This window comes from Labeo rohita, chromosome 25 (assembly GCF_022985175.1).
Source record: "Labeo rohita strain BAU-BD-2019 chromosome 25, IGBB_LRoh.1.0, whole genome shotgun sequence".
In the NCBI taxonomy this organism is placed as follows: Eukaryota; Metazoa; Chordata; class Actinopteri; order Cypriniformes; family Cyprinidae; genus Labeo; species Labeo rohita.
In genome coordinates, this window is record NC_066893.1 from 17,128,648 (window position 1) to 17,143,352 (window position 14,705).

The window sequence follows — 14,705 nt, forward strand, 5'->3', positions numbered from 1 at the left end:
AAAGAGGGCATACCTCGTTCCGAAGTGAGTCCTGGATCCGGTCGGAGAGTCTAATGCTTCCCCTGGCTTTGGTGCTTTGTCCTTGTTCACATGCTGCAGAACTGAATTGGCTTCAGGGCCATGGGGTCCTTTCATTTCCGGAGGGTCCCCCCACAGCTTTGAGGTTCGTTGCGTTGGGGTTTTCAAGGGTTCTGGTGGAATTGATCCAGGGGGCGGAGGTGGGACAGAGGAGGGCATTCTAAAAGAGCTCACGTTCTCCTCAGGCAAAGCGTCCTTGTAAAGTGCATTGCTCTTGATGGCAGGTTTGGGTTTTGGTTTGGACAGGATCTGCGATCTGTCCACCAGAAAGGCTTGTCCATCTGCATAGACGGTGCATGTGTCCAGAGTCTCGCCTCCTTCAGAAGACAATGTGGAGATGCTGGACACAGTAGAGATGGTGCTGGTGGTCTCCAGTTGGGGGTCACCGCTGCTCCGGCTGTCTACCTCAATGCCCGAGTCAGTGATTTGTTCATAGGGCTCTAGCGGCCCTGGAGGGAAACTGGGAGGTGTGCAGTTTGTGAGGACCGTTGGTCTTTTGATTTCAGAATTCCCACCACCTAATGGGGGATAGTAGGGCGCAAGAGAAGGCCCTTTTGTACCATTCGTCTTCTGTTTGAGCAATTCAGCTATAGTCCCCGCCTGGTCTTCAGGAATGTCAAAACTGTTGGCAAACTCCAGTGGGGGTGGTAGGGGTTCAGCAAACACAAACTCTTCATCGATGTCGACAGAGGCCAAGGGCGGCGGAGGGATGCCGAAGGGCAGCTTGACAGGCTCATCCACTGAGCTAACAGTTATGATGGTCTTGCCATGTGGAGCAGCTGATAGCGCCTTGGGAGCTGGGGGGTTGGTGGGAGCTGGCTGGTTGGGGTCGCGAAGCTCCCCAGGGGTGTTGTCGGGACTTACTGCCTCGTCCCTGTCGCCCTCTGACAAGCTGTTATCCTCCGATTTTGCCCCATCTGTGGTGTGTACCATCAGCAGACCAGCTGACTTCTGCTGAGAAGTGTCCACAATGTCAATCAGCATGTTCTTCTTCTCCTCAGGCCTCTTCTCAGGCTTGCCCAGATCGAGCTGATACTTGGATTCAGTCTCATATTTGGACTCCGTCATCTGCCTCCGCAGGCCACCGCGGGGACGGCCCATGGTAGCGGTACTTGAGAAGCCAACCTCCACATTTGGTCTAAGCTTGGTGTCGATAAAAAGCGGTTTATTGAGATCAAGTTTGGATGGGTCGCTCTTTAGCGGAAGAGGCTGTGATTGCTCCCTCATGGCTCGGTCTCTAGCAGCTAACGCTAAAGCTAATGGTGAATTGGGATCTAGTGGCTTGCCTGTTACTGGGTGAACGTAATTCCCACTTCCTGAGCTGTAGGTCTTATGAGCAGGCAGACTGATCGGGCTGTGTCCTGTACGGGTGTTCAACAGTTCCCTTACCATGGTGGGCTCAGGGCTGTTGAAGTCCGTCACGTTACCTCCACCTCTAGGGATGCTAAGTAGTGATGAGGGAGGTGCCATGAGCCTACGCAGCCGCTCATCGCTGCTAAACATGCCCTCGTCGATAGACTTGGAGTGTCGGAGACGTGGGGCTGGTGTAGGCACCACGTCCTCATCACCTGCATCTGTGGACTTAAAAGATGGGGAGTTGCGATGAGCATCAAGCCTCTTCTCCCTGTCTCTAACTGCACCAGCAATGGCAGCTGCAAAGGGACTGGCTGGATTCAAGCCATCTTCAGGACGCAGTTGTCCCGGGTGATCCGGTGTGGTCGTCTCAATTTCCATGCTGCTCCCTTGACTGCTCTTTCCGCTGCTGCTGGTGGAGGGCTCTTTGATTATTATGGTCGGAATTGGGATGGAGCAGGTTTTCTCAGGACTGTCTTCTACGTTGGACTGCTTGACAAGCATTCCCTTCCTTCTGGCAGGCTTGTTGGGGACAAACAGTCCAGCTTGACCCATTTTTCCCACATCTGAGTAAGGGTTCTCAGGAACTTGGGCACGGCGCATATGAAGACTCTGTTGGGCAGTTGGGCTGTGATTGTACCCCTCGGAATCATACTGCTCAGGACTGTCTCTGTAATACATGCCCTGATCTCTCCACCCAGCACCTTCACCTCTGTCTGGGGCTGTGCTGTTTGCATTAGGACTCTGTGAAGTAAAGCCTGGTCTGATGGTGCCATATCCTCGACCAGCTGGGACAGGAGCATTATTATGAGGTGGAGATGGAGGAGAGATGGCTGGTGGTGGTGGAATATCCTCTGATGTGTCAGGCATTGAAAGGCTTCTTGTAAATTTCAACATTGGAGGAGTAAGGAACTGCTTCTCTTCTTCGGTTACTCCTGTAAAGGAATGAAGAAAGAAAAATCAACAAATCAACAAGCCTAGGGGTGCAATCACCATCCGGAAACAATAAATATGACGCCACAAAGCAACTGATACATCTTGAAAATACGTCACATCAGTGAAAAAGCCTCCAGCAAGAGTGGGCTGACCACTGAGTGTAAGTAAAGCAAATATTTGTATCATTTTACACAGAGCTGAAAGACTTTTATGTGCAATTCATCAAAACAAATGACTATAGTTCAGTGGCAAAACAAAATGAAACAACAACACACCTATAGATGTTTGCCTCCTTATGGTTCCCTTTGGTACACCCAGGAAAGGGCCTCTAGGACTCCCTGGCTGTTGTGGCGAGTCTACTGCTGTATCCTGACTATTGCAGAGAGACTGTAATAGACAGAATAAGGCTGACTTGATAATAAGGACAAGCAGAATGCAACATTTTCGCAGAGTGTCCATTCAAACTAGGCATCACATATGTTGAAATGATTTCATAAAAAGAGATTGAGATGAAAAAATAAAAATAGTCTCAAGCAGTGAAGCATACTCACTACACTCTAATTTAAGCATCAAAAACTAATATAGCATGCACGGGCAACGGTTTTACCAGAGTTGCGAAAAACGATTATTGCAGTTAGGCTACAATACAATTCTCAACAATGCCACGGGAGACCAGAACTCCAGAGGACCTTAGACAAGGCATGCTTACATTCATTTCAGGGCTGACAGCAAAACACTTGCTAGTCGGACGTGGTTTGACTGTCGCCACCCTCACGTCTGCATTTGAGTTGTCCCACACGGGTTTCTGGGGAGGCACGACCTCATCCACTTTATCTGTAAGACAAGAGCATCCAAATTAGAAAGCAGGAAGCTACATTTAAAACAAGCTCAGTATCAAATATTGCTCATTTCCTCTAACAGGATCCTCAAAGCTAGGATCCGAAACCGAGCAAGAGAGGCGACAGAAATAGGTACAACGACAATGGTCAAAGTCAAAGCCGTGCAAGCGCTTCCAGGTTCCGTTGGAGAAATCTTAGCACTTCTTTCAACGGCCACTGCGCAACATGCTAGCATTTTTGTAGACAGCTCCCATGCATGGGATGATTACTTAGTGTGACTTGAAATACAATCCTCTTCTTCAGACCCTCATTATCTGAAAGCTGATCATCTATACAGAAATGGAGGAAAGGGAAATTCAGAGTCTGGTTTTCCTAGTATAAAAGTCATTAAGACTAAATCTGGTTACAAACACACAACCCCCTATACATCTGGCAATAAAATGTGTTTCATATCTTGATATTCTTTATCTGGACTTAATTTATTACTTAATTTAATACTGTTCTTTGCAATCACACTTTCCTGGACACGATGCTATTTATGTGGTCAAGTGCTGATCATCCGAATGTGATCTAGAAACACATGTTAATGTCAAGACTAAAGGGGGTCACAGTTACACCTCTTCATTCAGCATTATATGGATATATATACTCAGACTTTAAATGTAAAATCCCATCATACCCCTGAGGCAAAACTGAATTTAAAAAGAAAAACACTGCCAAAATTGACCATTCAGGAGTCTAGTTTATATTCATAACAGAAAGCCTAAGACTGCAGAAGGAGAAGTATGCATCTTTTTTATAATCAGGGTCTCCTTTATAATACCTAAATATGGATTTAAAATAACTCTCTTTAATGAACACAGTATGTACAAAGCTGTTTTAAGGACACCGCAGGAATACTATGCAGTCAGCCGCATTATGTAAACATAAAACTAATGCTTACAATGGTTCAGAAAAAATCTCCTGGAAGACAAAGGAGTCCATTCAGCAGTCTAAAGATGTCGTATCATATCTGTGCAACAGTCACACGTCGTCATATTCCTGGGCAATGCTAACAGTGGCAATAGCTTTACACTGAAAATATGGCATTACATTTTGCAGGTGGAATGTTTCTATATTAAACATATGCAGCATTATTTCCATGGCAACGTCTTGTTTCAGAGTGATTCAAAGCTGGAGTGGTCCCTCATATGATAATAGTTAAAATGTAGTTCTTTAAAGGCAGAAATTATCTGAAAATGTCCAGCTTTAGGATTTTATCTTTTCTCTGAGGAGTGAAATGGAGGCAGGATGTATTATATCAGTAGGAACAAGGAGTCGTATCTGAAGCTAGGTTTTTAGCATGGGAAATTCATGCCTCTTGTTTTCTCAAGCGTATCCTTTTTATAATAGAGGGCAGGCTGTTGAATAATATATTCTTACATTGCACTTTTGAAGATCTGGGGGGTCAATAAGTGAAGCTAAAGGCTTATGGAGCATTTTGCAGTGTAAACACATTTGGTTTTCACAGTAAGCAGTCTTCCATTCAACTGGTAAATTTTGATTATTGGAAATAGAATACAAATGATTTGCACATTTCTTTTATTGGATCATATCAAAAAAGTTCAATTGTGTGAGACAAATAATCACTACTGTTGCTAAGCTGGTGACAAATATTTAAAGAGTGCTTAGGGAAAACTCACCCTTCTTTTTCCTCAAAGTGGCTTTAACATAAAAGAACAATTCAGCTTTATTCAATTATTAAAATTCAGAGATAACTTCCAGAAAACACGACGAGGAGAACCAACGTTTGGAATACACTGTATTCCTCCACATGGCATTGACCTGTGCATAATGTAATGCCATTTTAGACGGAAAGCAACGACAATCCATGCAGTTAATTCTCCAACACTACACAAGACAAGTTGGGTTAGTATCCAGTATAACAAAGTGACAAAAAAAGATTATTAATTTCTCTTATAAACAAGAATTTAATACGCATTTAATACTGCTTACCCTTTGTGCCATTGTTTAATTAGTAATAATTAAATCAGCATGACCCATCAAACCCTAGATTTAGCTGTGGTCACCAGAATAAATCCTTCGCAATCCAACAAGGATCCTCTCGGGTGAAATGCGTCATGCTTTAACACTGAACGTGAATGCAGTGCTTTTGTTTTGTTTTTTTAGTGTGGACTACACAAAAACTGAGACACACAATGTCCATATAATCACAAATCTCCATCTTCAAAAATATAGATAACAAAGTCACATGCATGCCAGGGGAAGCACAACATTAGAATTCGTACAAAGAAAATAATTGTAAATAATTGTATCATACCTTTATCCACTTTTAGGTCAGCATGCAGGAAAACAAAACAACATCAAAGTTCATTTCATAATGAACGGAGGCTGTAGAACAACAACAAAATATGTCACAGGTTAAAAATGCATTTTTAGGGGCCGTTCACACAAGACAAGTCTTTGTTTTTTAGAAATAACTAGTCACAACTGAACGCAATGGATTTTTAAAATTGGATCACATGGCGTGAGACGCCAAAAAAAACAACAAAATGCAATACCTTCCGAGACAAAATGCAGGAACGCAACCTGTGTGAACGGTCCTTTATCTTGTAAAAAAAAATTTTGAGGCAGCCCTGGGTATTAAAAGAGAAGTCCACTTCCAGAACAATAATTTACAGATAATGTACTCACCCCCTCCTTGTCATCCAAGATGTTTGTGTCTTTCTTTCTTCAGTCGTAAGGAAATTATGTTTTTTTGAGGAAAACATTTCAGGATTTTTCTCCATATAATGGACTGCTATGGTGCCCCCAAGTTTGAACTTCCAAAATGCAGTTTAAATGCAGTTTTGTAAACGATCCCAGCCAAGGAAGAAGGTTCTTATCTAGTGAAACGATCAGTTATTTTCATTTTAAAAAATACACTTTAAAGACTTTTTAATCTCCAAAGCTCATCTTGTCTTGCTCTGCCTGCACTCCCTGTATTCTGGTTCAGGACAGTTAGGGTATGTCGAAAAACTCATCATCATATTTTCTCCCTCAACTTCAAAAATTATTTCAAAATTATCCTACATCGCTGCAGAAGTACCAACCCAGTCTTTGCAAAGTAAACATGCAAAGAAGGTCAAACACCCTTAACGAAAAAGGTAAAACAGCAATACAGGATGATTTTGAAGTTGAGGGAGAACATGAGATGGGAATTTTTCGACATACCCTAACTGTCATGAACCCGAAAAAAACTGTTAAGGCAGAGTAAGACAAGACAAGCCTTTGACATTAAAAAGTATATAAATTGTCTTATCGTTAGATAAGACTCTTATTCCTCGGCAGGGATCGTTTACAACTGCATTTGGGATTGTTTTAAGCCACACTTAAATTGCATTTTGGAAGTTCAAAATCGGGGCACCATAGCAGTCCATTATCTGGAGAAAAATCTGAATCTGAAATGTTTTCTTCAAAAAACATAATTTCTTTACAACTGAAGAAAGAAAGACATGAACATCTTGGATGACAAAGGGGTAAGTACATTATCTGAAAATTTTTGTTTTGGAAGTGGACTTCTCCTTTAAGACTTGTATGGCTTAATATAACATATATTATGTCTCTTACTAAAATATGTAGTAGAAAACCTATGTGGATTTTTAATTATTTTAAAAATCCACATCGTTTTATACATATTTTAGACTATGGGGGGTGCCATTATTTTGATTATTTTTACATAAAATGGTTGCACTCTGTAAGTTACTGACAATATCTGTTGCTGTTTTTACCGCAACACAGATAAGCAACGTGGAAAATGAAATACTGATATAATGCCACATTATGCGGCTTTTGGTTGTAATTTTTAGTAGAAGGGCAACAACAGAAGCGATGAAAGTCTTCACTGCTTTCCTAGTAATAAGAAGAGGAGTAAAGAATGGGAAGATGCCTGTGGATGAATAAAACTTCTTAAAGACCTGCGTCTTTGTTCTCTCCACTTTAGTCCTGATGCCGTTGAGGCTTTTTAGTAGATCACTGCTACTGAAAGAGCTTACAAACAGCAGAGACAAGAAACGGTAGATGCCATCCTGGCAGGATGTAAACATGTCAACGCTTGTCATTAAGCTGCAGATACTGAAGGAGTTTCTCAGCGCAGATTTCACACAATATCCAGGGGTGTTTACACTCCTTGTGGGGAAATATCAATGGTACAGCACTTGGATTGAGCCTATGCTATCTATCGCCACCTGTAAGCTCTTTCAGTAGCTGTGTTTATCGTCCAAGTATTTTATTTTTGCGAGTCGTGTATTCCAAGTTGTGTTGCGGTAAAAATATCAAGAGATGCGCCAGTAGCTCACTAAGCGCAACGGTTTTACGTAATCAAAATAATGGTACCTAATAATGGCCTATAGTCCAAAATATGTATGTTTTTTTAAATAACATTAATATTTCATAGGTTTTCTACTACATATAAGATGTAAGAGACATAATTTATGCTATATTAAGCCATACAAGTCTTATACCCAGGGTTCCCTTAGGTGACACCAGACACTGGATGAGATGCTTCTGCTTGGCATGACTGGGCTTACCTAGGTCTTCTAGCTCTGAGGTCATAGATTTTGAACGCATGGACAAGGCTGTGGAGGGAGCCCTCCGAGGTGGTGGTGGCGCTATAGCAACAAACCAAAAAAAAACATACAGCAGATACAGTAGATGCTTAGCCATTGGCTGTAGCATCCCCATGGGGAGGCATTGTATACAACATCAACTCATGCTGAGGTTTGCCGAATCTCATTTTAAATAATAAATGAGAGAGAAGAGCTTAAAAACACAAATTAGTAGTGTTAGTAAAATCAGTGATTAGCATAACTACCATTAGCATTATGGAAAAGCAATGGTTAGAATTACATGAAAGGAGTTTTGTCTGCTTCAAACGTGTTTCTTCATAGCCTAGGTAGTCAAGAAATCCTGAATAAATCAAGACGTTTACCTTTCTTTCGAGCCGTGTCATCAGGGTCAAGATTTCGACTGACCGTCACCACTTTGATAATTAAGTGGTTGCCGCCGTGACGAATCATGTTGACCACTTGTTTGTGGCCCACTTTGACGACATTGTCCTGGTTCACCTATAAAAAAAAAGGACAATTTAGCATGTTACAAAGCGATAATTTGTCAAATCATGTCGTTCCAAACCTTAAGACCTTTGTTCATCTTCAGAACACAAATTAAGATATTTTTGATAAAATCCAAGAGTTTTCAAACCCTACATAGAAAATAATACAACTGAAACGTCCAAAGCCCAAAAAAGGTAGTAAGGACATTGTTAAAATAGTTCATGTGACATCAATGGTTTAACCGTAATGTTATGAAGCTACAAGAATACTTTTTGTGCACAGATAAAACAACAGTGACTTTATTCAACAATTTGTTCTCTTCCCTGTCAGTCTTCGACGTGCATATTCTCATAGCTTCATAACATTACGGTTGAACCACTGACGTCACATGGACCATTTTAACAATGTTCTTACTACCTTTCTGTACACTGAACGTGTCAGTTGTGTTGCTGCCTATGCAGGGTCAGAAAGCTCTTGAATTTCATCAAAAATATCTCAATTTGTGTTCTGAAGATGAACAAAGGTCTTACAGGTTTTTAAAGACATGAGGGTGAGTAAATAATGACAGAATTTTAATTTTTGGGTCAACTGTCAAAGAAGCTGTACTGTTTAAATGCTTGATATAATCAAATTTTAGAAGTGCACTAACATAAATATGTCCTCAATTCTCTCAGACAGACTAAAAGCCCACAAAACTCACAATTTTCATTTAACTTCTGTATAAAACATCATAGTGGAGTAAATTGATTTTGAGCGATACCACAGAACAAGCATCAACACTAAAATTACACTAAGCCCACTACATTTGTTGAAACCCATCTATCAAAACCTCATTCATTTCCCTACTGAAACCAACACAGACCATTATTTTATTCACAATATGTTTTTAAATGACCCTTTTCCTCATACATTTTCTTCATATACACTTAAACAGTCACAATTCAAGGGAGAGCTGTCATTGTAAAGGCATCAGAGGGCTATAAATCAAATTGGAGTTTAAATGTTTAAGTGGGACATTCAATCTGCCACTGAGCCATTACTGGCAAACTGAATCACATTCAGCTATAGCAGGAACGATTTGCAAGTGGCGATAACCGTTGATATATATGCAACATTCATCACCAGATATTTTTCCACATCTCTTTTCAACAAAGGTGTAAAGTCCAATGACTCCAACCAGACTAAAAAGCATACCTTGCTCTTGCTGCAGGAAAGTGGAGCACAAACTCCCACAACTATTTGAAGAGTTTTAAAAATTATATTTGTTGACATGAGTTACCAGCTTACAACTTCAGATCACAGAATGTTTGGAAACAATACTGTATTTTTTAATTTTCTGAAGAAAACTGAGCAGCGCTTGCTTGTGCAAGACTCACACCAGGATGTTGTGGGTGGATGCAAAGTCATTGCTATGGTGTTCAGAATGGTTGCTAGGGTAGCTTACTGACCTGAGTCAAAAATCAGCTGAATTTGTAGAAAAGTAGTATTACACCTAGCCTTAACATGCCATACTATTTGACAATCACAACTGTCATTCCCAATCAAGCTCAACCTCAATTTCAAGCAATAGCAATAGCGATAGTCGCCTTAGCAAGCAGCACTAATGCCTACGATAAGATGTTGATATGCTTTGATATAAATCGTCAAATAAAAGGCACTGCAGGCAAATTAGAGAGACACCCCTGCTCCTGTGGCATTTCTCAAGCAAAACGAGAAACACAGGCACTACGAAACAGATCAGCAGAGAGAAAATGAGAGAGACACGTTTGGAGAGATTTTAGAGTATGCCTTTTACCGAAGAAAAGGTTACGTGAATAAGCTTGGGTAACCTAGGAAACAGCCGAGGAGCCGAAGTCGTCTTCATGACGAAGAGAGCTGAGCTGCTCCTTTTATTCCATCATGTGTGTTTGTGTGATTCATAAATGCTGCGAGTGTGATGGAGAGCAAGGGACTACGTATGTGATGGTATGAGAGCGATATTACCATTTGTTCCAATTAGCTGAAGTTAGAAAGCAAGCCGTAATCAATGCAGAATCAGGAGTGAAAGGCCCACATGGAGAGCCAGGTCTGTTTAAAAAAAGTAACAGCGTTGAACATCAATCACTGTTATCTTTTCTACATCTCTCCCTGTTGTGGATTTTCATACTGCGCATTCCAGAAGGCCCCAGAAGACAAAATAACTCTGCATTACATCTTCGAGCTTGACCTTATGACAGATGATGTAAATTTAGAGCGATTGAGAAGCAAAGAGAGAGAGAAAGCTCTGTGAATCACGAGCTGTAATCGCAACTCATGGCGGTGCAGATTTTTGCAGTGCTCTAGTTTTTGGTAAGTGCTGGAGGAAGAGGAGGAGGGTGGGCACAGATTTCCCAGCATTCTCACTGACCTCCAGTCTCTCGGCATGTCACACACTGGTAATGAGATTTGGGCTCATTTAGGAAGTGCTGGGACCAGATGTAGATAAAGCTCACAAAACAGCACAATCTCAGCATGGCCACTTCATCTTGATAATCTCATTATGCTGGAACCGAGCCAAATCCAACCAAGCTGAGCCGTTAGCACAGGAACCTGATTTTGTGTTAGGACATGGAATAATCGGTCATTCATTACTCACACTCATGTTGTTCCAAACATGTATGCTCTTTTCTCCTAAGGGATAATTTTGAAGAAACATCTTGCAGGTTTGTTACTAGTAGACAGAAAGCAACCTATAGCGTCATATCTGATCACGTGGACTACTTTAATGTTACTTTTGTAGTGTTTTTTTTTTTGTCCTTGACAGCCTGTGGTCAGTATGAGTTATTGTTGCAGGTCTGAAGCAACATGAAGGTGAGTAAATAATGCAAATTCTGTTATCATTCATCTGCCCTCATGTATGCTCTTGAAGGAGAAGTCCACTTCCAGAACAAAAAATTACAGATAATGTATTTACCCTGTCATCCAAGATGTTTATGTCTTTCTTTCTTCAGTTGTAAAGAAATTGTTTTTTGAGGAAAACATTTCAACATGTTTCTTCATATAATGGACTGCTATGGTGCCCCGAGAATGAACTTCCAAAATGCAGTTTAAATGCGGCTTTAAATGATCCCAAATGCGGTTGTAAACAATCCCAGCCGAGGAAGAAGGGTCTTATCTAGCGAACCAATTGGTTATTTTCATTAAAAATATATAATTTAAATACTTTTTAATCTCTAATGCTCGTCTTGCCTTGCTCTGCCTGAACTCTGTGTATTCTGGTTCAAGACAGTGTATGTCAAAAAATATCGTATTTTCTCCCTCAACTTCAAATCATTTTTAAAATCCTCAAGATCAAACACTCTTAACAAAAAAAAGGTAAAACAGCGATATAGGGTGATTTTGAAGTTGAGGGAGAACATGAGATGGGAGTTGGAAAAAAACTGTTCAGGCAGAGTAAGACAAGACGAGTGTTTGACATATGAATTGTATTATCAGTTTACAACTGTATTTAGGATCATTTGAAGCCGCATTTAAACTGCATTTTGGAAGTTCAAACTCTGGGCACCATAGAAGTCCCCTATATGGAGAAATATGCTGAAATGTTTTCCTCAAAAAACATAATTTCTTTACGACTGAAGAAAGATAGACATAAACATCTTAGATGACAAGGTGTTGAGTACATTATCTGTACATTTTTGTTCTTGAAGTGGACTTTTCCTTTAAAAATAAAGGTTCCATGGGGTTTTCACAGCAATAGGGACTTTCGCACCAGAGGAACCTTTTCATAGTTTCTAGAAATATTGCCGGATGTTCACACTGCAGGAACTAAGATTTTTTTTAGTTCTAGGAACTTTGTTTGAGGAAAGTATATTAGCTTTTACTTCAGAGTAGGGTCTAAAACAGTTCTACAGGAACGACCAGTGACAGAAGTGTATGTTGATTAGCCAAACACATACTGTACGAAACACCGGCTACCTGGCATTTTTAAAAAGCAGTGTAAAAATATTTACTCCATGAACATGGAAAGCAGTGATAATAACGGCATTTAGCTACCTGTTGTCTGCAAAGTTGTGTTCTTTTCTCAGCCTCGATGATATGTAACACTGCTAATTGTCATGGGAGATTTAGTCAGATTTTCGTGCTCTTTTAATCGTGTAAATTGTTTGTTTATATTCCATCTCCATTATAACAAAACCCACGAAACACAACAAAAACAGCTCTGATCACTGCGTCTATGTGGTGCGAAAGGGCCTAATGCCACAGAAGATCAATTTTAGGTTACTCAAATAACCTTTCCATGAAAATTTATAGAAGAACGTTTTTTTTTTCAAAGTATACAATACATTTTAATAATCTACAGAATGTTTTCCACTATGAAGAACCTTTTGTGGTTTTGGAAAAAACCTTCTGTGGTTCCATGAATGTTAAAGGTTCTTTTTTATAGAGATTCAAACCTGACTTTTTCTATGGAAAACAAAAAAAGAAACTGTGAAAATGGATCATGTGAGCATTTGAAGAAGGATGAGCTACCTCAGAAAAAAAAAAACTAAAGCAATCAAAATGTAATATTTTTATATACTATGCATATACTATGTAATAGGGCTGGGCGATATGACAAAAAATTAAAATTGCAATTTTTTTCAGAAAGATTTTTAACTGGTCAATTTGAAAATGTAACTACAACATGATTCAAGTAACTTCTTTATTAACCCTCTAGTTAAAGAAAATTCTATTCCACGTACAACACACGTGAAGTTGTCAACATGATGTAACTGTTTAAACATTCGTTAAATATCTTTGCAGAAAAGATGCATGAACTACTCTTCTACAAGCTTTTCTTATTATATGTTAATAAATAATACAAGGAAAATGCTTTAAAAAAAATCTCAAAAGTCAAGGTAATTCAAATTCAAAATGACTGATGGTATAACTCCAGTAGACTATTAACCATAAATTTTCTGTAAAAACAATGAACAGCAGCTTTCAGCCTGTCATCATGATGCAATCATGAAATATCAGACATATAGTAGCAGTTCTTCACAGGTTTTTTATGCGATTGCGCTGCTTTTGCATAGTTTTTTTCTATGTAAACATGGATACGTTTGACTGTTACACTTGCGTCTCCTGCAGTGTCTCATGCATGAAACAGCATTCTAAAAATGACTTTAACGATGGACTATTTGGACTATTTTAACAATGTCCTTACTACCTTTCTGGGCCTTGAACGTGGTAGTTGCATTGCTGTCAATGCAGGGTCAGAAAGCTCTTGGATTTCATTAAAAATATCTTAATTTGCTCAGAAGATGAACGAAGGTCTTACGGGGTTTGGAACGACACGAGGGTGAGTAATCAATGACAAAATTTTCATTTTTGGGTGAACTATCCCTTTAAGAGCTAACCATGCTGATCTGAGTCTCTGTGTCACGAAACCAAAATCAGGTTAAAGACAGCTTGGGATGCAAAACTGTGGATGTTCTTTTTTTACACATACACATGTAAACGCACCAAACACCAGTTTTGCATTGATTATAACCGTTTGTGATTTCACAGCGCAATAACAGACATAGAAACACGACACGCACGCACAGATCTTGACTGATGGATGTGTGTGACATGTGGTGAGCAGCCCACACTTGATTAAAATCTGATGAAATTAGCAGGCGGTTATCCTCTGCACAGAGTCAGCACACAGGAAATAAACCATAAAACGATAAGCCTTCCATTTGGCTAATCATATCAGTTCTGCTCAGGGTCGTTCTGGTCACATTGTCTCAATGCACATGTAAAAAAAAAAAAAGGAACTCATAAACCAAATGAATTTCATTGCTTCTCTGCAGTCCCCAGATGCATCACACTATTTATGCTTGCTGTTCTATTCATGGACCTTAGAGATTGTCTCTGTGTGTGTGTGTTCACGTGCTGTTCATCCAACTTGGGAGTGTGTGTCTGTGTGACAGAGAATCTACAGGGACCTCCATATTTCATAAAGGATGATTTTGTGTCACATCTGGTCACTTCCAGAAGAATAAAGATGTGTACTGCACGCACACACATACACACACACACTCATATATATACTTGCTCACTAAGCGATTATGTAACAGTCTATCCATGTTCACCCTTGTGGTTACATAATGCCACTCTGTGAACTAGGAGACCCCCTCCAGGTATCTCCACATAGACTGAAGACACTAACTAGTAGTAACAGAACAGTGAGGATGCATGGAAAAGGGAAGACTTTTACTATTTTAATCTATACAAAAACAAGAACCACTCGTCTACAGACCAGCACACAGAACATCTAAACTAATGTTATATATTATAGAAGAAGACATGGAAAACATTATTTATGAGGTTCTTTGAAGCAGGTTTTGAAAATAATGCAATTTGGCACAATGTTAGCCTTAAGGGACCTGGGTTTGAGCCTATGTCACGTCCCTATCCAATA

At 40.0% G+C, this 14,705-nt stretch overlaps 1 protein-coding gene across 1 annotated transcript in view; it reads right to left on the bottom strand.

The window, feature by feature from the left end:
* shank2b (SH3 and multiple ankyrin repeat domains 2b) overlaps nucleotides 1–14,705 on the bottom strand; it is a 122,148-nt gene that overhangs the window by 5,816 nt on the left and 101,627 nt on the right. The window contains exons 17-24 of the mRNA XM_051099366.1: nucleotides 8,176–8,311; nucleotides 7,775–7,855; nucleotides 5,527–5,535; nucleotides 4,889–4,909; nucleotides 3,476–3,535; nucleotides 3,077–3,201; nucleotides 2,643–2,754; nucleotides 14–2,366 (exon numbers count right to left, since the gene is read on the bottom strand). Coding sequence (XP_050955323.1) covers nucleotides 14–2,366; nucleotides 2,643–2,754; nucleotides 3,077–3,201; nucleotides 3,476–3,535; nucleotides 4,889–4,909; nucleotides 5,527–5,535; nucleotides 7,775–7,855; nucleotides 8,176–8,311 — 2,897 coding nt within the window. The remainder of the gene's footprint in view (nucleotides 1–13; nucleotides 2,367–2,642; nucleotides 2,755–3,076; nucleotides 3,202–3,475; nucleotides 3,536–4,888; nucleotides 4,910–5,526; nucleotides 5,536–7,774; nucleotides 7,856–8,175; nucleotides 8,312–14,705) is intronic.